Source organism: Myotis yumanensis, unplaced genomic scaffold (assembly GCF_028538775.1).
Source record: "Myotis yumanensis isolate MYYU_CA2020_CCGP unplaced genomic scaffold, mMyoYum1.0.hap1 SCAF_13, whole genome shotgun sequence".
Classification (NCBI taxonomy): domain Eukaryota; kingdom Metazoa; phylum Chordata; class Mammalia; order Chiroptera; family Vespertilionidae; genus Myotis; species Myotis yumanensis.
This window is the reverse complement of record NW_027223764.1, coordinates 20,877,922-20,899,146: the sequence shown is the minus strand read 5'-3', so window position 1 is coordinate 20,899,146 and position 21,225 is coordinate 20,877,922. Positions and strand designations below refer to the sequence as shown.

At 49.5% G+C, this 21,225-nt stretch overlaps 2 protein-coding genes across 2 annotated transcripts; both read left to right on the top strand.

Annotated features, from left to right (window-relative positions):
- The first annotated feature begins 108 nt into the window (after positions 1-108).
- HOGA1 (4-hydroxy-2-oxoglutarate aldolase 1) lies at positions 109-20,560 on the top strand. The gene is made up of 7 exons (XM_070432570.1): positions 109-683; positions 9,818-9,946; positions 10,145-10,272; positions 10,741-10,875; positions 11,104-11,200; positions 12,827-12,960; positions 19,668-20,560. Exons 1-7 carry the CDS (start codon positions 473-475, stop codon positions 19,815-19,817), a joined length of 984 nt encoding a protein of 327 aa, XP_070288671.1. The 5' UTR covers positions 109-472; the 3' UTR covers positions 19,818-20,560.
- On the top strand, positions 4,637-5,419 carry CUNH10orf62 (chromosome unknown C10orf62 homolog). The gene has a single exon (XM_070432571.1). The coding sequence runs from the start codon at positions 4,637-4,639 to the stop codon at positions 5,312-5,314; it is 678 nt and encodes a 225-aa protein (XP_070288672.1). The 3' UTR covers positions 5,315-5,419.
- Positions 20,561-21,225: the final 665 nt, after the last annotated feature.

Sequence of the window (21,225 nt, the reverse complement as noted above, 5' to 3'; positions counted from 1 at the left end):
GAGGAGTCTGGCTGGGAAGGGGGGCAGCCAAGGGGTTGTGGATCACCCAGATCTGCCACGCCTCCCACAGGGCTCAGCCAATCGGCTACTCCGACCAACACGGAACTGCCAAGCAAAAGGTGGCGGGGCTCCTGGCTTTGAGCTGGAAACTGTGGGAGGAGGACTCAGGCCCCCTAGAAACACCCTTTAGTGTCGGGACCCCAGGAACCAGTCCTCCATCTGGCGAGGGACATTGGGTTGTGGCCTTCCTCCAGGTGCTCCCCAGGAAGAGGAGCCGCCCCCACCTCCCAGGGACCTATAGGCCTAGCCTTCGACCCTGGGGACACCCAGCCCAGCCTGCCCCAGGGCTGACAAGTCAGGGGCAGCAAATTTTTAACTAACACATTGATCATTAACAGGGGTCGGAGGAAGGGGTCCAAACTCAGCCTCCCGTAGGGACAGAGACGAGCTGGGCCTCAGGCTTCCTGTGGAGATGCTGGGCCCCCGGGTCTGGTCCTCTGTGAGGCAGGGGTTGAGCAGGGGCTTGTCTAGGAATGTGGGGGGCCGGGCCTCAGGGGAGGGGAGGAAGGTGGACATCGCGGGCATCTATCCCCCTCTGACCACCCCCTTCACTGCCACCTCGGAGGTGGACTATGGGAAACTGGAGGAGAATCTGCAGAAACTGGGCGCCTTCCCCTTCAAAGGTAAGTGGGCCTGTCCACGGTGGGGCTCGGGGGAGATGTGAATGACCTGGTCTCTTCAGCCAGAAACCAGAGGGAGGCACCAGGTCTGGCCAGCTGCTCAGGAGCAGTGCAGTGCAGTGCCCTGGGCTCATTTCACTACGGGAGAGGCACAGAGTCAGGTGGGAAGCCCCTTGCCGGCCTGAGACCCCGGCCGAATCCCTGCTGCCTCAGTTCCCTCAGCTGTTAACTGCTAACGGGCCATCTTAGCTGTCAGCATTATTATGAGGATCAAACGAGATAATGGGTGTGAAAGTCCTTGTTAACCTGGCACCCTGTGCAGGTGTGAGGGCAGCCAGGTGTCCAGTGGCAGCCCAGCCAGCAGGCTCACCCCCCTCATAGCCTTGTTTGCACTCTCTCTTCTGGGTAAAGCCTCCCTTGGCCAAATTAATTCCTGTTCTGGATTCTCTGACTCATTTCCCCTCTGCACATGGGTCTCCCCTCTCTGAGGCCAGGGACCAGATTATATTAGTGGCACTCGACATACAGCACAGCCACAAGCACAATAAATGAAGTTAGAAGTGGAAAAGTCCCTCCATCCTGCCCTGCCCACCCTCAACCATGACTCATGACAGTTCCCTGAGGCAGTCCGCTCAGTAGCCCCCATTTCACAGAGGGGAAGACAGGGCTCAGAACAACAGGGTCACTTGTCCAAAGTCACTTACCGGTACATGGCTGAGCTGGGATTTGAACCCAGGTCCGACTGCACAGCCATGCTGAGTTGCACTCCACTGCACTGACTGCTGAGTTGCTAGGCCAGATGATTTCAGCAGAGCCTGGTCAGCACCGGCTTTGGGAATGGAGTGGCTCCGACTGAGGCGGTGCGTGGAGCAATTAAGAACGTGGACTCTAGTTTCAAATCACAGCTCTGCCTGATTTGAAACTAGAGTAGTGATTACACTATTACTGACGTAGCTATGAGCTAGTCTCCCTAAACCTCAGTCCCCCATCTGACACATGGGCGTAATAATGCCCATCTCATAGGACGGTAGGGAGAAAAATCCGAGAGAATGCAAGTGAAAGCGTGCTGCAAGCGGCAGAGCGATGCATTGGAATTTACTGAGTCCAAGGATAATGATTGTTAGGATGACAGCACGGTACTGTGGGCAAAGCCGCTTTGGGACAGGGACTGCTGGCCTGACGGAGACCCCATTCATGTCTCAGTCTGAGGTGATGGGATCCTTCCTTAGGGGACAATGAATGCCCTGTGGACGCCCACTTTGAGTTGTGACACAAACACTAAGTAAATTTCTGCTGGGGCCTCGGGTCATGGGGGCCTGAAGGTCTGAGCTGAGCCCTGGTTCTCCTGAAGCAAAGTGAGAAGCTCCTTACATCCTTAAGAGGAGAGAAGGTTCTGCTTCACCTTCTAGGTTCAAGGACACCTGAGCACAGCGGGTGGGGAGGGTGGACTTTGGGTCTGATGTCTCCCTACCACCCAGAGAATCACAGAGACCCCCAGGTTCTTTGAGCCCTCCCCCCGACTCCTGCAGAGGGCAGGGCAGTGCCCAGGAGCACAGGCTGCTGTGGACTTGGCAGGCATTAGTCCATCTCCCATGCAACCCACCCAGGACCCTGCTCCCACCTCCCCTCTCTTACCCCCAACACAAGACGGGGGAGGGGCAGTGGGCTGTGTGGAAGAGCCAGCATCTAGAGTGAGGAGACGGGGTAAGCATCCTGGTTCCACCAGTTAACAGCGACCTGGGAGAGTGTCCTCATTTTAGATGGGAATTGAGCCACCGGGTTCAACGCGTTTCTCCCAAAGAGCTCAAACATGAGGCCATAGCACAAGGAACATAGAACCATAGGGTCCTGTCACTGGTCCCAGGACACAGACAGATGCCCAGGAAGGGAGCAGTGGGCCACTTTCGCTGTGAAATCAGCATTTCTCTTGCCTGATCTTGGCCCTGCTTTGCAGCTCAACACTCAGGGGCAGAGGGGAGAACCATCATTCTCATTGCCAGGCCCCCTGCACCAAGATGAAGGCCCCCCCAAAGCGGGAAGCCTGCCCTTAATGAATTGGTGAACAGCTAGAGATTGTTCTGGAAGGCATGGCCTGAAACCCTGTAGCTTTTTTTAAAAAATATTTTTTAATTTTTCTATTACAGTTGACGTACAAATTATACTAGTTGCAGGTTTCAACTAGTGATTAAACACTCACATAACTTACGAAGTGATCATCCCGATAAATCTAATGCCATCTGATACCACACATCGTTATTATACTACGATGGACTAGTGTGGCTCTTTATTTTTATTTTTTCATTGTTAATTTGTACTGGCTATTTGAATAAAGAGTATTCTTTTTAAATACAAGTCACAACTAGAGACTGGAGGGTGGAGTTGTTGCTGAGGGGCCATTTGGTCCTGAACTCACTCCCACAAACCACCTCAGAGATGAACTTTGAATTGTTATTTCCAAACGAGGTCATTGGACGACCACAGAGCTGCTCCAGCCAGACTGGGAGTTGGTGTTCCCATAGAACTTTAAGCTTGTGTCTTCTTCCCTCAGTATGTGGACTAGACCATGTTTTCTTGTGATAAGATAGAATATTTTTGTGTATATTAAAGCCATTACTGCATTAAATAAAATATTCTGTTTAAAATCTCACAATTTTTACCATCTTATTTTAACATTTCATTTAAAAAAAAAAATGTGTTAGCTGCCTCTGGGTGGAAAAATAGAGCAGCCCAGACCCGCTTGCACCCCGAGGCCCTGGATATAATTTGGGATGTGGGCCAGCCTGTCAGTTGTCTGTGCCTTTGGAGAGCCTGGCGGGCTGGCCCACCGGCTCACACCTGCACTGTGCCCATTTACCGGGTGGGTCGGGGGTGGTGATATATTCTGGGTTTGCAGGTGCATCACCAAGACAAGATGTAGCAGCCGCATCCTGAAATGGCCCCAGGGATCTGGGACCCAGTGACTGCTCTTGTCTTATCTGCTCTGCCTTCTCAGCCCTGCTGTCCTCCCCTCCCCCATTTGTGACCTCATGTTATTCTAGAATGAGCTCCTTGCTGGACCCTTTTCCTTCTGGACCCTGCTCCATAACGGGGCTGGGGGCTGCAAGTGGGGATGGAATGTGCTGGCAGCAGGTATGGGTCCTGGATGGAGAGAGATGCCGCCTCAGGTGGCCAGGAATGGATGCCAGCCTAACCAAGGGTGTCCTTCAACCACGAACAGCTTGATCTAGAACAGCGGTTCTCAACCTTCCGGCCCTTTAAATACAGTTCCTCATGTTGTGACCCAACCATAACATTATTTTCGTTGCTACTTCATAACTGTAATGTTGCTACTGTTATGAATCATAATGTAAATATCTGATATGCGGGATGGTCTTAGACGACCCCTGTGAAAGGGTCGATCGACCGCCAAAGGGGTCGCGACCCACAGGTTGAGAACCGCTGATCTAGAAGCCTCTGCCTGCTGGGAACCACTGGATAGCAAAGGAGAGAAACCAAAGGCTGGAAGATAAGAAGGACTGAGTTGCAGAATGGGTCACAAGCAGAAGACAGAAGGGACTCAGAGTTGGGGAAGCTGCCCTTCCACTGACCTTGGGGATAGCCGTCAGGGTGGGAGACAGAACCTGGGCCTCAGACAATGCCTGCCGGGGCCGGCATGAGGGATGCTGTAGCCTTCTCCCCCCGCCCCGCCCCTCCAACCAATGAACCTCATAATGGGGTTCATTGCTGAGGCGGGAGGGGTATCCTAGGAAGGGTGCAGCGGTGGGCCTGCCTGCCAGACACCCACCGGGAGCCTGCCCTTTCAAGCATGAAACATACCATCCGGGCTCCCCCCATCCCAGTGCACTCTTAGCTCTGCCTGCCTGGCTAGGGTCCTGGAGAACTTCTTGGAGCTCATCCAGCAACCATCATGCAAGGTGGTGCTGGGGACGGTCCTCTTAATCGGAGGTGGAAGCCTCATGCTGTGGCTTCGGAAGAGGAGTAGGAGGAGGAAGATAGCCTCTGTGTCTCCACAAGAGGAGCGTGAGCCGCAAGAATGCCACAAAGCGCAGAATGAGAACTGGATCAAATCTCACTTTAGCCGCCTTTCCAACGAGAAGCTTGCCCCTGGCAGCGCCCCGGCCCCCGGCAGCGCCCCCGCCCCCCACCCTGAGACTGTCAACCGAGAGGCCAACACCACGGTTCGCATGGAGACCTCCGCCTCAAGGGAGACCTTCGCCAACAAGCAGAAGGTGCCTGCGTACTCAGTGGTCAGAGAGACCCACAAGGAGTCCTCGCCCACAGATGAGGCCACGTGGGCCGCCGTGGCTGCTAGTACTAAGGAGCTTGACACCAAGGGACGCCAACTGGCCAACTCCATGTTGCAGCGGGCCATGGTGTACCGGAACTCGGGCCACCTGGAGTCCAAGGACCTCAACCAAGAGGAGCTGAAGGCCCTCCAGGAGGTGGAGATAAAGCTGAAGGGCAATTTCCTCGCACAGCGGGAAACCACTGTCGCTGGTATGAACCACACACACACCTTCCATGGCCATGGTCACCATGGCCACCAGGATCATCCAAGCCACCCAAACCACCACCAGAGCCACAGCCTGCCCAACCGCAGCCATCAGACCTATCAGCCCTTCGAAGCCATCTAACCACGGATGGAGAAGCCCCTTCCCCCAACAGGGCTGGCATACAATCACAGGCCTGTTTTCTCTCCTGTGGGACAGCCTTTGTGGCCCAGAGTGAATGCGGTCATCCCAACCCCTTCTTCCTCAGGTGGACGCCTTCAACTTCATGAGTGGAATCTGCCACAGAGGATGGGCCCTAGCGGAGGAAGAGCGTGGAGGGAGCAAAGCAGCTGAAACAGACTCGCAGGTTCCTGTAGACCCACTGAGAGGAGGCAGATGAGGCAGATCCCACGAGCAGCTGAGAGCCACACTGATGCCACATGCCTGAGCCAATAAAGCCTTGTAACCCCTCACTCTGAGTCTGGGGGCTCTGTAGCCAGCCTCAGGGCTGGGCAGGAATGGGGGGGTCCTTCTCCCACACCCCTTTTTGGTGTGGGCCTTGACCTGGGGCCTTTTTGCTGAGCTGATTTGAGACACCGTAAACGGCTTCCCAGGTCTCAGGTTCTGGGGACGGGATATCTCTAGGAAGCTTCCCACCCACCAACCTGCTGTTGTCAGGGAAAGAGGAAGCAGCCAAGAATCGGGGGGAAGGAGGTGAGATAGACTTCTGGAAGCAAGTAAGTAAGCATGGTGGGCTGTAGCCCCTGCCTCTGGGTGCCACCCTCCGCCGGTCTATGGCCTCTCCAGTCACGTGGCAGCCCTGCTGCAGTCCTCCCTGCCCGCCTGCTCCCGGCACCCACAGGGATCCATGTAGTGCCCACCCCACCACCCACCAACACACCCTTAGAGCTACTGTGCTGTATATTCTCTTTCCTTGTTTACATTAGCGTGGCCGGGGCTGGGGTTGCTGCTGCTGCTAGTACTACTACTACCAACAGTCTCTCTTTCTGAGGTTTCGTTTGTTTGTTTTTAGTGTATGCCACGTTCTGGGTGGTTAATGGCACAGACCCATGAGGAAGAGATCACATTCTCTCCATTTTGCAGATGAGCACCTGAGGCTCAGAGGTGTGATTCGACTGAGACTGTGATGTCACTGGGGTTAGAGCCCTGCTTCAGCTAACCCTGAAGCCCAGACCCAGACCCACTGCCCTGTTCGAAGGCCAGTCCCATGCCCACCGTCCCCAGATGAGTCCAGAGTTAGAAGTTTTTGAATATTTTTGACATTACTAATAAGTGACTTTATATATATATATATGCTGAGACACATCGAGTCTGAAATTGCACATCTAGCCAAGTAAGAAGGGGCTCCTGGGGCAGCAGTTCACAGATTTCAAAAGGCTTTACTGTACATTTTCTTCTTTGGGCCTTTAGGACAGCCCTGTAAGGTTAGGACTGAAATGATTTTATTGTCACCCCATGGAAAGGAAATGGGGACTCAGAGGCGTGATGTGACTGGCTCAATAGCCAGAGGTGACCTGGGTCCAGTGCTTCCTGACTCCACCACACGCCTCTCCCCAGCCTGGCATTTCTTCCCTCTTGGGAGTTAGGACTGGGTCAGATGCTCCCTTAAATGACACAAGGGAGAGGCCACTAGGAGTCTTTAAACATATATATGTATATATTAAAAGTATAATATGCTAATTAGACTGGACAGCCAGACGACCTTCTGGATGTAGCCGGGGCTGTGAGGGCAGGACCCTTGCATGAATTTCGTGCATCAGGCCTCTAATTGATTATTTTAAATCAATTAAAATAATATATGTACTTTAATTGATTTCAGAGAGGAGGGGAAAGGGGGAGAGAGAAACATCGGTGATGTTGGCTGCCTCCTGCACACCCCCTACTGGGGATAGAGCCTGCAATCCAGGCATGTGCCCTGACCGGGAATCGAACTGTGACCTCCTGGTTAATGTGTCGATGCTCAACCACTGACCCATGCCAAGCGGGCCACTAGGAGTGAGGGTCCTCTTTTACCCTCAGAGTGGGTCTCTCTGACCACTGCTGTTGAGGCAGGTCCACCGGTGAGGAACTGAGGAGCTGTTGAGGAACTGACCACCAGAATGAAGGGGGACTTGGGCTTGAGTGGCTATGGCTGAAGAAGTAGCTGGAGAAAGACCCCACCTCGGCCCCCTTCGAGGAGGGGTGGCAGGCACGGTTGGGGAGGGAGATATTCTTCCATTTGAATAGAGGGAGTAGCCAAGACTTCATCTCTAAGTCTTTGCTCTCTAAATCAGAGGGTGCTGGTCCAATCCCGACTGGACTGGAGCCTTCCTCCAGGGTTTGCAGCTCTACAAATGGGGATGGCCCCCCGGGAAAGCGCGGGGCCTTGTGTAGCAAGAGGCTCCGACCATCGGCTTCCAGCCTGATGCGGAGGAGCAGCTCCTCAGGAGGCAACGCAACACACGCCAAAAGCTATTTGCCTCCAGATGGTCCCCATAAGGTTAGCGAGGCAAAAACCTGAAAAGAAGAAGGCCGCTAAGGATCCAGTGAGCTAGCCTGGCAACTTGCAGAGTGGACTCTAACGGTGTAGCGAGCAGCAGGGAAAGGTTTGTGGTGTAACTGCCTCCACATCACGCTGTGTCCCTTGAAGGATGGATGACTCACGGGAACACTCTCTCTTGGTCCCAGTGCCAGGAAACCCTGTGTTTCTCCAGGGCGGCTGTCTTGCTTTTATCTTGAGCTCTACATGCCTGTCAGCTGACCATGTTTCCCTTTTAGCTCTGACAGTCGGGAAGCCCCAGATCAAATGCATGACCCATCGCTCACAAGTGTGTGACAGGGGTTTGGAAATCAATATCGTTCCTGGCTTTGTTTTCTTTCCTTTCTCCCAAACACTTGTATTTACTAATCATCTTGTTGTATTTTATGCTGTGTTTGTCAACTATGGGAGAAAAATGTTTTTGGAATGGAATGGAGTAGAGAGGAGAAAGAAGAGGAAAGAGAAAGTTAAGAAAGGAGGGGGCGGGGGGAGGAAATGGTTCTAGTAACATTCCTTTCAGATTTAGCCGAATAGCAGCAGTTCTGCTGGCCTCTCGTGGATGTAAAAGGGTGGACACCTTTAGCTGGAAATGTTAGAAACCATTCCAGTGATTGATAAAACAGGAACATGAAAAAGACAAGAATGAGATGTCACCTTTAACCTAGAAAATTGGCAAAAAATCGTGCTGACAGCCCCGTGTTGGCCTGGACGAGGACTGACAGACTCTTCTTTGGGCTGATGGGCGTGACCTGGATAATCAGAGAGCGTGGCACGTGCAGGTGTGCAATTTGTTAATTACACACCTAAGTGTAATTAACTGTAGGGAATCCCTTAGACATGGGCACGGAAGACTTTCCAGAAAATGTTTGCTTTAGCTATGCTAGCAAAAATAAGGAAACGTTCTCAATGTCCAAAGGACCCTAGCCAGTTTGGCTCAGTGGATAGAGTGTCGGCTTGTGGACTGAGGGGTCGGTCCCAGGTTCTCTCTTTGTCTCTTCTCCACCTTTTCACTCTCTCTAAAAAAAAAATCAATGGAAAATATCCTCAGGTGAGGATTAACAAAATATTAAAATTAAAATTGAAAATGTCCTCAAAGGGAGAATGGAAAGTAAATTGTGGGCCCTAGCCAGGTAGCTCAGTTGGTAGGTAGCTCAGTTGGTTAGAGCATCATCCTGATATACCAAGGTTGTGGGTTCAATTCCTGATCACATACAAGAATCAATCAATGAATGCATAAGTGAAACAACAAATCAATATCTTTCTCTCTCTCTCTCAAAATCAGATTTTCAAAAAGTAAATTGTGGTCTAAGCACACAATAGAATATTATATGACTAGAGGCCTGGTGCATGGGATTCGGGCACTGGTGGGGGGTGTGGCCTGCGGAGATCCGCGCTGTGGAAGCACAGCTCATCCCAGTCAGGGAGCGGCTGTGGACCCACCCTCTGAGCCGCTGCTCCTGCTGTGGGAGCGCACTGACCACCAGGGGGCAGCTCCTGCATTCAGCATCTGCCCCCTGGTAGTCAGTGCACATCATAGTGACTGGCCGACTAGTCGTTCTGGTCATTCCGCTGTTCGGTTGCTGGGCTTTTATTATATAGGATAATGAATATGACTGAATCATTGCTACATGTTCTGCTACGGACACAATGTTGGGACAAAAATAGCAAACTGCAGAAGATACAGATAAGTTTGATTTTATTCTATAAAGTCTAAAGTGTCAAAATCCATATTATATCTGGTTTATTGGTCCAAATATATGTCTGACGGGTAGAAAGACATGAATGGGAACAATAACACCTGAGTCAGGACAGCAAGAGGAGGAAGAGGAGGGTTGCCATGGGTACTGAATACACATATGTGGATTATGTTATTATCTCTTCTTTGGGGTATGGCTAAAAAAGTTCATTAAAACAAAGAAAAATGGTGTGAACACTGTTATTGCAACTGTTTAAAACATTCTGGCTGCATCAGAACAAAGATGGGAAGGAAATGTGTGAAAAGCTATGGTTTCCGGGAGGTAGGAACCTGGGCAAGGGTAACAGCAATGTCCCTGCTGTTCATAAGAGGATGGGAAGGTGTCTATTGATGTGATGTGGTCTCCCCACAGGCTTTGTGATCCAGGGCTCCAATGGCGAATTCCCCTTCCTGACCAGCAGTGAACGCCTGGAGGTGGTGAGCCGCGTGCGCCAGGCCATGCCCAAGGACAAGCTCCTGGTAGCTGGCTCTGGCTGCGAGTGTGAGGCCATAATGCCCTGGGCCCTGGGAGTCCCCGGGGGGTGGGTGGCCAGGCTCCTTGGCCCAGGGGCTGGGTTCAGCCTACTTGTTTGTCTCTTCTGCACCCCTTGCTTGCCCCAGGGTCCTAGCTCAGCCCTCTTCCTCCTCCTGCTCTCACCCTGCACGGCCTATAGGGAAGACTCCCTCTTTCCTCCTGCAGCTACTCAGGCCACGGTGGAGATGACCGTGAGCATGGCCCAGGTCGGGGCTGATGTCGCCATGGTGTTGACTCCTTGCTACTATCGTGGCCGCATGAGCAGCGCTGCCCTCATTCACCACTACACCAAGGTGGGTGTGAGGGATGGGCATGGGGGTGAGAGCTGGGACCAAGAGGAAGCTGAATGAGGGGGACACTGCCTGAGAAAAGGAGACCGAGAAGCTGGGAACAGAGTGGTGAGCCTACGTCCCATGAACGGCAGCTCTGGGAAGGGGAGAGATGCCACCCCGTACCAGCTGTGTGACATTGTGTGACTGCCCTAACCATGCTGTCTCTGTTTCCTTCCTTCTCAAATAGGAGGAATAAAGGTACTTCTTCACAGTGTTGTGAAGACTACATTATATCAAAACATAAAGCACTTGGGACGGTGCTTGGCACATAGAAAGCGCTCACTAATTACTACCCACTGTCACTGCTCTCAAGCAGGGCAATGTGGCACTGTGACTTCCGGTCCAGGAGGTGGGCCTGTCCAGGGCGCCCTGGCCCGGACCTGTTGGGCCTGGGCAGCTGCCCTCTCCCCTCTCCTCTGCGTCCCTCAGGTCGCTGACCTCTCTCCAATTCCTGTGGTGCTGTACAATGTCCCAGCCAACACGGAGCTAGACCTGCCTGTGGACACGGTGGTCACGCTCTCCCAGCACCCGAATATCATTGGCATCAAGGACAGCGGTGGTGATGTGAGTGGCAGCAGCTCCTGGCTGGGGGCACCATCCACTTCTCTTTTGCTACCATCTTCAGGGCAGTTCTGGGACCAGCTTCAGTTTGGGTCTTCTCTGTCCTGTGGGATCTTCGGAGTGGGGCGGGGGAGGGGAGGCTCTCATTCGCCTACATGGGCCCAGCCCCGCCCGCCCCCCAGGCTAGCCTGCGGCTCTGGGCCCCACTCACACCGGGCTCTGCTGTTGCAGGTGACCAGAATCGGGCTGATGATTCACAAGACCAGGAGGCAGGATTTCCAGGTGTTGGCTGGATCGGCTGGCTTCCTGTTGGCCAGCTATGCCGTGGGTAGGCCTCCCGCTGCTCTCACACTGTGAGGGTGACCCAGACACACCCAGGAAGCTGGGGGTCTGCTGGAAGAGACCACGAGTGCCAGGACTGGGTCTGCAGAGGGCCTTTGCCAGCTTGCCTGCTCTGTAACCTCAGAAGCTGAGCACACTGCTTGCTGGTCTGGACACTGGGTGCTCGTGAGTGACCTTGCTGGGCGGAGGAGGGTGGCCGTGCATAAACCCTGGCCTCTCGTTGGAATGCTTGCAGTTTGCTCTAAGTCCCAAGCTCCAGACTTAGGTGGCAAATTTAGCTCCTTAATCTCACAGAGGCCTTGGGGCCCTCCCCTTTAGTCCGCAGTTGACTTTCCTCTTTCTCTGGTTCCAGGCTAGAATGAATGGTCAGACCTGCAGGGTTGGGCAGGGATCTTCAGCTGCCCGATCAGATTCTGTCCCAGTCCAGGATCCTAGGAATGTCACCATTAGACCAACTGTTCTTGTCTGTCTGGGGTCAAGGTCCTTGGGTTTTGAGCCCGAGGAGGGTGCCGGATGGGGGCGGGGGGCATTTGCTCCTTCAGCTGACACAGATTTAAGTTACTTTTCCAAAGCTGCTGGGTCCTATTCTGTCTGGTTTATGCAGACTTTGGCTCACTGTCTACGTCCTTGCACATCCCTCTCCGTGTCTTTAAAGTGTAGGGGAAGAAGGGGACTCAGTTCTGCCTTGTTCCTGAGGATGGGGTAGGTGGAAAAGGATCTGGAGGCCTGGGTCTGAGCTGGAATCTCAGCTCTGCTGTTTACTCACCGAGTGTCAGCGGGCGAGGTACTCAGCCTCGCTGGGTTTGAGTTTCTATTCTGTAAAGCAGGGAGGTGTTGTGAGAGTTAGAGAGCACTGGCCGTATGTCTGCCATCGTGCCTGGCACATGATAAGGATTCAATAAATGGCAGCTGTATAAACGTATTGACAGTTGCCTACTCTCTCTCCAGTGTCCAAGCCCCTCTGCTTAGGGCCACTCCTCATTAGCCTTAGCGTCACACTCGCAGGCTGGCAGGAGTGGCAGGGCCCCTGCGATGGCAGCCAGCCCGTTCTCCTTGCCCCAATGAGAACCAAGAGGACCAGAGGATCTGTGACTTGTCCAGGTTTATGCAGCCAATGGGAGGAAATGCCCGGTGTCCTGTATCCAGAGCACTTTCCACTCCCCACCCGACCCCACCCCTGTTCCAGGCTGAATTCAGGATGGGAGGGGGGGTGGACGGGGGCAGGGTAAGGTTTCAGAAGAGCAAAGACTTCCCATTCACCTCACCCTTCCAGGACTGGTGAGTCAGGCGGCCAGCAGAGGAGTGTAGAGGTGCCAAGTGGCAGGTGGAACTTTACTTTTTTGGGGGGGAGGGGAAATGAGTGCAGGGAGGAACTGCCCTTGAGTTAGCCTCCAATCTCTGTTCCCTGACCTGCGGGGCTCTACTTCACCAACTACGCTGGCGCTGGCGGCTGTCTCTGTGCTCTGTGGACTCATGGAGCGTGCCTTTGACATGGCCAACCAGCAGCATAGAAATCCACATCCTAGCTCCTCACAAAGAGGTACTGGACCAGGGTTTGGAATTCTCTGTGAGAAGAGGCTCTGGCTGATGTTCTGCATCCTACCCTGGGCAGGAGCTGTGGGGGGCGTGTGTGCCCTGGCCAATGTCCTGGGGGCTCAGGTGTGCCAGCTGGAGCGACTCTGCCTCACAGGGCAATGGGAAGATGCCCAGAAGCTACAGCTCCGCCTCATTGAGCCGAACACTGCGGTGAGCTCCCAGCCAATGGCAGCAAAGGGTTGGTGGGTGGGGAGGTGGTTCTGTGTCCTCCTTATAGCGAGATCCAGGGCAGGCCCAGGGGTCCTTACTCAGTCTCTTCCCTTTCAGAAAGTCCTTTCAGAAAACATCCCAGTGTGGGAACTCTTGTGCCTCCCCGAAAATCTTGACTTCAGACAATGCTGAGCCCTAGCTTAGTGTACATTAGCATTCATTCAGAAATCTAGTTAAAATTATAACCCTTTAGGCTCACAAATAGGCATTGAGGTACGCATCCTGAGTGATTGTGACAGAAGTTGTCCTGGGACCTGACTTAGAGTCACTACCTAGAGAAAGGGTCCATGGCCTCTATAAAGGGCCAGGTCCTAACAGAATGATCAGGAGTGGTAACGGAGAAGCTGGCGGTATTTAGAATTCTGTCTTCAAATAATCTGTTCTGCAGTCAGACCACATACCCCAATTCTGTGCTGGGCAAGTCGAGAAGAGCCAAGAGAGAAAGCCTGTCAATGCCAGACAGTGCTGTGCAGAGCCATATTGGAGCCCAAGGCAAAAAGAAAAATGTGTGTCCCTATAAGTAGATAGGTAGGTAGATAGGTAGGTAGGTAGATTTCAGAGAGAGGAGGGGAGAGGGAAAAAGGGATAGAAATATCAATGATGAGAGAGAATCATTGATCGGCTGCCTCCTCCACATCCCCTACTGGGGATTGAGCCCAAAACTCAGGCCCCTAACTGAGGATTGAACTGTGACCTCCTGGTTCATGGGTCCATGCTCAACCACTGAGCCACACCAGCTGGGCTTTATGTCTATTTTAAATTAAACTTATAATACAGGGAACCACTACCCAGTTTTCCCCAGTAGGAACAATATCACAGGCAGGATTTTGATACTGATATAGTCAAGATATAGGATATTTCCATCACCACAAAGATCCTTCACATATCACTTCTAGAGCCAGACATACTGACCTCCTGCCCCTACCCTCTCTGTAACTGATGGCAACCACAGATATGTTTACCAACTTCTAAATTCTGTCAGTTCAAGACTGTTATATAAATGAAATAATCTAGCCTATAACCTTTTGAGATTGGCTTTTTCACTCAGAATCATTTTCTGGAGATTCGTTAGCTGTTGCACGTATCAATAAGATGGTTCCTTTTTCTTGATGAGGAGTAATTCATGGTAGGGCCACACCACAACTTGTTTAACCATTCACTGTTGAATGACAGCTAGGTGTTTCCAGTTTGGGCTATTCAAAGCTTCTATGAACATGCATGTACATGTTTTTGTGTGACCATAGGTTTTCATTTTCCTAGGATAAATACACAATTGCTGAGTCACATGGTGGTTGCATGTTTAATTTTTATTTTAAGAAACTGCCAAACTGTTTTTCAGAGTGGCTGTACCATTTGACATTTGTATCGGTACGAGTGTATGAGTGATCCAATTTATCTGCATCCTCACCAGAATTTGGTCTTGTGACTGTCTTTTATTTTAGCCATTCTCATAGGTGTGTAGTGATACTTCATTGTGGTTTTAGCTTGCATGTCTCTACGGCTGACACTATAGAACATCTTTCCATGTATATATTCACCATCTGTATATGCTTGTAGATGAAATGTCAGTTTATGTTGCTTGACCATTTTCTAATTGGATTATTTGGTTTTTGACTATTGGTTTTGGAAGTTTATTACATTTCCTAGATACTAATCCTTTTTGAAATATGTGATTTGCAAATATTTTCTCCCAATACTAGCTTGTTTTGTCATTCTCTTTAAATGTCTTTTGAAGAGCAAAAGTTTTTTATTTTGATAATGTCCAGTTTATCAATATTTTCTTTTATCTTTAGCTTCTGATGTCAAGTTTAAGAGAGCTATTTGCCTACCACCAAATTGTGAAGACTTTCTCCTATTTTTCCTAAAATTGTATAACTTTACATTTTATAAGTTGTGGCCCATTTTGAGTTAATTTTGTGTAAAGCGGGAGACTTAGATTGAGGTTCTTTTTTTTGGCTTATAGAGATCCACTTGTGGCGGCAGCATTTGTTGAAAAGGTGATTTTCCTCCACGGAGTTACTTTTGCACCTTTGTCAGAAATCAGTCGGGTGTATTTGTGTGGGTCTATTTCTAGATTCTCTATTCTTTCCATTGATCTATCCCTCTGCAATATCATGTAGACTTTATTCTTGTAATATAGCATAAATCTTAAAATCAGGTAGACTGATTCTTCTCATTTCATTTTCAACAGTTTTAGGTCGAATTCCTTTGCCTTTCCATATAAATTTTAGAATAATCTTGTCTATATCTACAAATACTCTTGCTGGGATTTTGATAAGAACCTGTATACCAACTTGGGTACAATTGGCATTTTTACTATGTTTTCTCCAAAACTTTGAATGTGATATGTCTCTCTATCTGTGTAGACTTCCTTTGATTTATTTCATGAGCATTTTGCAATTTTTGGCGAACAAATCCTACACAAGTTTTGAGAGATTTACATCCAAGTGACTTATATTTTTTGAATGATTATGAATGGTATTGTATTTTTTGTTATTGTTGTTAATCCTCACCTGAGGAACTATTTGCCTACCACCAAATTGTGAATATTTTTCTCCTATTTTTTTCCTAAAATTGTATAGTTTTACATTTTTTCCGTTGCTTTGTAGAGAGAATGGAAGGGAGGGAGAGGGAAAAAGAGAGAGAGAGAGAGAAACATCAATGTGAGAGAGCCACATCGATTGCCTCCGACATGAGCCCTGACAAGGGTTAGGGGATTGAACCTGCAATCCAGGTACATGCCCTTGACCAGGAATCAAACCCCAGAATCTTTGGGTGCGCGGCTAACGCTCAAATCACTGAGCCACACCGGCTAGGGCTGGTATTATATTTTTAATTTCACTATTCATGTGTTTATTGTTAGCACATAGGAACACAATTGATATTTGTATGTTTATCTTATGACTTTGCTGAACTCACTTATTAGTTCTAGGACTTTTTTTGGTAGATTCCTTGGGATTTCCTACACAGATAATCATATCATCTACAAATAGGGGAAGTTTTATTTCTTCCTTCTGATCTGTATATGTTTTAGTTCCTTTCTTGCCTTATTGCACTGACAAGAACTTCCTGCACAATGTTGAATAAGAGTGGTGACAGTGGGCATCCTTGCCTTGTTCCTGATCTTGAGGGAAGACATTCAGCCTTTCACCATTAAGTATAATGCTAGTTGTAGGTTTCTATAGATGTTCTTTACTAAGGCGAGGCAGTTCCCCCTCTTTTCTAGTTTTCAGAGAATTTTAAAAATCATTAATGGGTGTTGAATTTTGTCAAATGTTTTTCTACATTGATTGAGATGGTCATGTGATTTTTTTTCCTTTTTTATCCTGTTAATATGGATTATATTAATAATTTTCAAATATAGAGCCAGACTTACATCCCTAGATAGACCCCACATAGTCATGGTGTATAACTCGTTTGATATATTGCTAAATTCCATTTGGTAATATTTTATTAAGGATTTTTCTGCCTATATTTATGGGGGATATTGGCATGTTGTTTTCTTTTCTCTCTCTCGCTCGCTTTCTCCTGCCTTTGTCTAACTTGGTATCGGGTAAAAATATGGTAGCTTCATAAATCAATTGGAAAGTGTTCTTTCCTCTTCAGTTTTCTGGAAGAGGCTCTATATAGAATTAATATACAACCTTTTTTTACACAGTTTTTTGAATTCTCCAGTGATACCAGCTAGGCCTGGAGATGCTTTTGCGGGAGTTTAGAATTTTTTTTCAGCTCTGCACTAGGGCTCTGCTGATACCACTGGGCTGGGGAGGTGGGAGTGCCGCCTATCGCTCCCACATGGCCTCCACGGACACCATGAGTGTGTCTGTGGGAGATGGCCCCCTAAGCGTGGACAGTGGTAAAACTTGTGACTCCTCACGAGGCCTCTTCTGAGACCATCCTTTATGGATGGGGAGGGACACGCCTACTGAAGGGGGCGTGGCCTTGCTGGCCTGGGTCAGCGTGGGGCCCACAGTTTTTTATTATTTTTTATGGGGTTTAGCCTGGAATAGAGTGGTTATTGTCTAAAAGTTTTCATCTTACTAGGCTGCTCCTTTCCTGGTCCTTGGCTAGGGAGAATGGCCTTTTGTTGGGGCTTTTTTGTCTTTGCCCATTGGCATTTCAGGGCTGCTGGCACCTTCAGCTCTAAGTCTGGGCCAGTTAACCCACCACTGTGTTGTTCCGTGGTACTGAGGTCCCCAGTTGGTCTTCCTTCTCTCTACCTTTCAGACTCTTTTTTATGCTTGTTTTTATATAACGTCCAGGGATATTTTTAAAATTGTATTTATTGGGAAGCATAGGAAAAAGTAAATCTATTCTATCTTCTTGGAAGTTGAAGCTTTAACTAGTTTTCTGCATGGTGATTTTTTTCACTCCCCCATAACATTAAAAGTATTGAAAAAATTTTAAGTAGGTCTATTAAAGCTCACAGCATTCTTTTCGTTTTAAGTATTTTATCAATATCAAAAATATAATTTGTTATAATTTTACTTCCCTGGCTTGAATGGAAGCAAACTTATCAAAACAATTTCCCCCCAAATCTACTTCTAGAAAAATATTAACCATGAAAAAAAAGTACACAGAACAGCTCTGGCTGGTTCTGCTCAATGGTTAGAGAGTTGGCCCGCACACTGCCTCACGTACATGTTTACTTTTCCTCAGGCTACACTATGGCAGGGCATAGTTCTGTTGGATCCTGTCTTTACTTAAAACTTTGATACTTTATTCATTATGGATATTTTTGCATTGATTTTGAACTTTTTTTAATTGCATGAACTATTTACCTTGATGACTGAGCTTTTTGGTGCCCTGTTAGGTTTTGCATCTAAGACAACAGTCCCAGACTGAGCTGGGCAATGTTTTTTGTTTGGGTAAATTGGTGGGCAGGCTCCAGATCTCGCTCACAATTTATATCTTTACTTCAAGGGGGCAGATTAACGCAGATGTAGAGAAAGGACAGCTGAGGAGGCAAGCATGAGTCTCCCTGGCTGTGAAGGTTCTCCTGGGATAGGATGCTCTGTAAATAGGAGGTGAGAACTGCAGAAGTGAGGGCCTTTCAGCTGAGCCCCACCCAGGGCACGGGCTGTACTGGACATACTGGACTTTCCACTGAGGTAGGACCTCTGCTGTCCTGCTCCCATCCACCTGCAAGAGGGAAGGTCCAGAACCTGTGTACACTAGGACAGGAAGAGGAAAAGCGTCTAGGGCTTTGGGGGTCTGGCCTCGTGGTGGCATTTTTCTCATTCAATTCTTCTGACATGAGGTAGGTGTTGCTATCACGTCATTTTATAGATGAAGCAGCTTGGGCTGCCCCTTGGGAAGAGAGGATGCTTGCTGCCACCCAATGCTATGCATGCCGTCCTGTCTTACCCTCAGGAATTCCCCCTCTGCCAGCTCTGGGCACACACTCAGGAATTCCTGGAACACCTTTCTGCTGCCTGGGCTGTAGGCTCAGCCGCTCCAAGAGCAGCTTGATGTCACCTTACTTCCCTGCCCTGCTTGAACACAATGTCCTTCCTGGCCTTCTCACCCAGCCAGCCTCCTGGCTATATTTAGGACTTTCCACTGTCTGCACACCAAAGCATTCAACCCTTTCTCACGGTCTGCAGAGGGGCAAATCAGAGATCGTCAGGCACCTATGGTGGGAGAAAGCTTTTCTCTGGTGTCCACTAGTCTCTAATATTTCTTGTGGCCACGCTCTCCCCTGCTCAGGTTTGGGTTGAAATGTCCGGGTCATTAGAGCACCATGGGGGGCTGGGGCCAGGCCTGGGAAGAGGCTTGCTGACGCCTACTGGCCTCTAGTGGTGAATAGTTATTAGTCAACCTTCCATCAGGCTGCCAACCTTTTTACCCCAACCTTTTTTCCCCCACTTGTCCTGAAGCCCATACTTCTAAGGTTTTTTCCTTACTTCCAAATAAAACTTTATTAAGTAATGATTACTTCCCTAGTTTTTAGGGAGTCAAAGATTCATCTAACACTTCTGATCAGCATGAAATAACCAGTTGCTATGCTAAAAGCACAGAAGCTTGATGCATCATTTTCTGTAAAACTCCATGCATGATTTTGAAATGACAAGAGACTTAGGTCCCTCATGACAATGGAAAAGATTTTAGAGATCATGTCCTACCCTCTCATTTATAGACAAGATAACTTGCTCAGAGTTACTAGGTTAATGATATAAGGTTACACAATGAAACTTTGGACAAAGATCCCTTATTTTTCCTGTGAGAGCATTTAGAGTTGGGTCAGGGAGGACCCTGCTGCAGGGCCAGTAGAGGTCTGGGCTGTGCCTGACTTCCTAGGCCTGCTGTGCCCTGGGTCAGGTTCCAGGGAACTATGCTCTGGACCGGTCATATTCTAGTGCCCAGACCCACAGCATTGCTGCTTTCTCTCCTCCCCATGGGGTGGATTTTTTCCCTAAAACCAAGGGAGGCGTCTCCCTGTCTTCATTTGAGGTTTTGGCTTTGTGTTCTCTAATGCCGGCCTGCCTTCTGGTCTCTCAGTCTGGATTCCCAATCCACCCTGCGTATCGTAGATTTGATGGAGAAGAAGGGTAGAAGCCCCAACTTTCTAAGAGTGACACGTGTCTGGGTCCGGGGTATATTGTATAGGAATCCCCCAGTCTCCTCTAACAGGCCCTGCTTCTCAGGTGACCCGGCGCTTCGGGATCCCGGGGCTGAAGAAAGCCATGGACTGGCTTGGCTACTACGGAGGCCCCTGCCGGGCCCCCTTGCAGGAGCTGAGCCCTGAGGAGGAGGAGGAGCTGCGCCTGGATTTCACCAACAATGGCTGGCTCTGAGGGCAAAGAGGGGACAGGCGGGAGCCCATCTCAGCTCCTGGCTTGTACTCGCAGCCCAAAGAGAAACACGGGGACAAGAGGGTTCGTGGCTCCTTTTCCTACTTCAGTCCGTCAGGTGCCTCTTACCAGGTGCTATGCAAGGTCATCTCCTAGTCTTACAGCCCCATGGCTTCTTGAATTTGTATCCTAAACTCTGGGTCTCTGGAGACCTTCCGTCTGAGCAGGAGCACTTGCTTACTTGGCTCTCTACTGTGGTTTCCTGTGCCCCAAGACACGTGAGCCAAGCCAGAGGGGAAGCGCAGGGCAGCCGGGCACAGGAGGGCTCTGTGTCTGAAGGAAGGACTCCTTCGACTTGGAGATACGAACCTGATTCTAGCACGTGCAGGGAAGCCAGGGCCACTCTAAGAACCCAAGTTCTGACTCTTTCCTGGGGACCTGATCAGAAAAATCTCACTTGTCTTTGAAAGCCCTCCCACCGCAAGATGCATTCCAGCCACAGTGCCCTTCCCACAGTCCATTTGATTCATCTCATATTCTTGTCTCTAGCTTTGTTCTCAACTGTCAAGTGCACAGAGAACAACCCAGAACTGGTAAATAATGACACCTAGTGGATAGATGTTACATTCTAGAATCATTCGGGAGGGGGCGTGGCCTGAGGCAGGACCATCCTCTTGCCTATAGGCACTCTGCTTTTATTGTTAAAATAATCACTTTGTTATTGTAATAAAGTCTAAGAAGTTAAACTAGTGTGGCTCTATAGAGGTTGATACTACACTGCTATGCATTCCTTAGGTGTCCTGCCCAGATATCAAGAACCGACCTAGAGGCAATTTAGCTCTCAAGGTCTGCTTTTTCCCAGCTCTGAGAAAATACTAAGCAAACATAGGCATTAAATCAGTGACAACCGAGGGTAAGGCTGATTGAAGTTTTAAATGGGAGAGGTAAAAAGGTTCAACTGACATATTTAGAAACATTTAGCACATTAATCGGAAAGGCTGCTTTCTCCAAAATGTTTAACCTTCCTCATGATACCTGACAAGTGGCAGAAAACCTGATATGAATTTTTTTTTTTAATTACTCTGGTTAAAAAAAAGGTAAACGGATTTCTTGCTTAGGGCAAAGGCTTGGAGAGAATGTAAAAAGTATCACTTTTCAACTAAAACTGGGCATCTGACTGGCTGAAGCTTGGCACTTAGCACCTGGACTCTTCTCACAGGCAACTTCTAGATCTGAGCTCAGAAGAGAATCCGGTTCCGAGAAGGACCAACAAGTTAGGGCTCGGGAGGCAGGCGAGTGTCCTGGTGAAGTGCTCAGCCCCTGGGCTCACACAGCCTGGGCTGAAGTTCTGGGATCTGCCCCTTAGTGTCTGCAGGACCTGTGGAAACTACTAACTGCCCTGAGCTTCCTC

Bases quoted from the DNA above. Each gene is read 5' to 3' on its own strand.
- CUNH10orf62 (XM_070432571.1), top strand. From the start codon at position 4,637: ATGCTGTGGCTTCGGAAGAGGAGTAGGAGGAGGAAGATAGCCTCTGTG.
- HOGA1 (XM_070432570.1), top strand. From the start codon at position 473: ATGCTGGGCCCCCGGGTCTGGTCCTCTGTGAGGCAGGGGTTGAGCAGG. The intron at 10,273-10,740 runs GTGGGTGTGAGG...TGCGTCCCTCAG, and splicing joins TCATTCACCACTACACCAAG to GTCGCTGACCTCTCTCCAAT. The intron at 10,876-11,103 runs GTGAGTGGCAGC...CTGCTGTTGCAG, and splicing joins TCAAGGACAGCGGTGGTGAT to GTGACCAGAATCGGGCTGAT.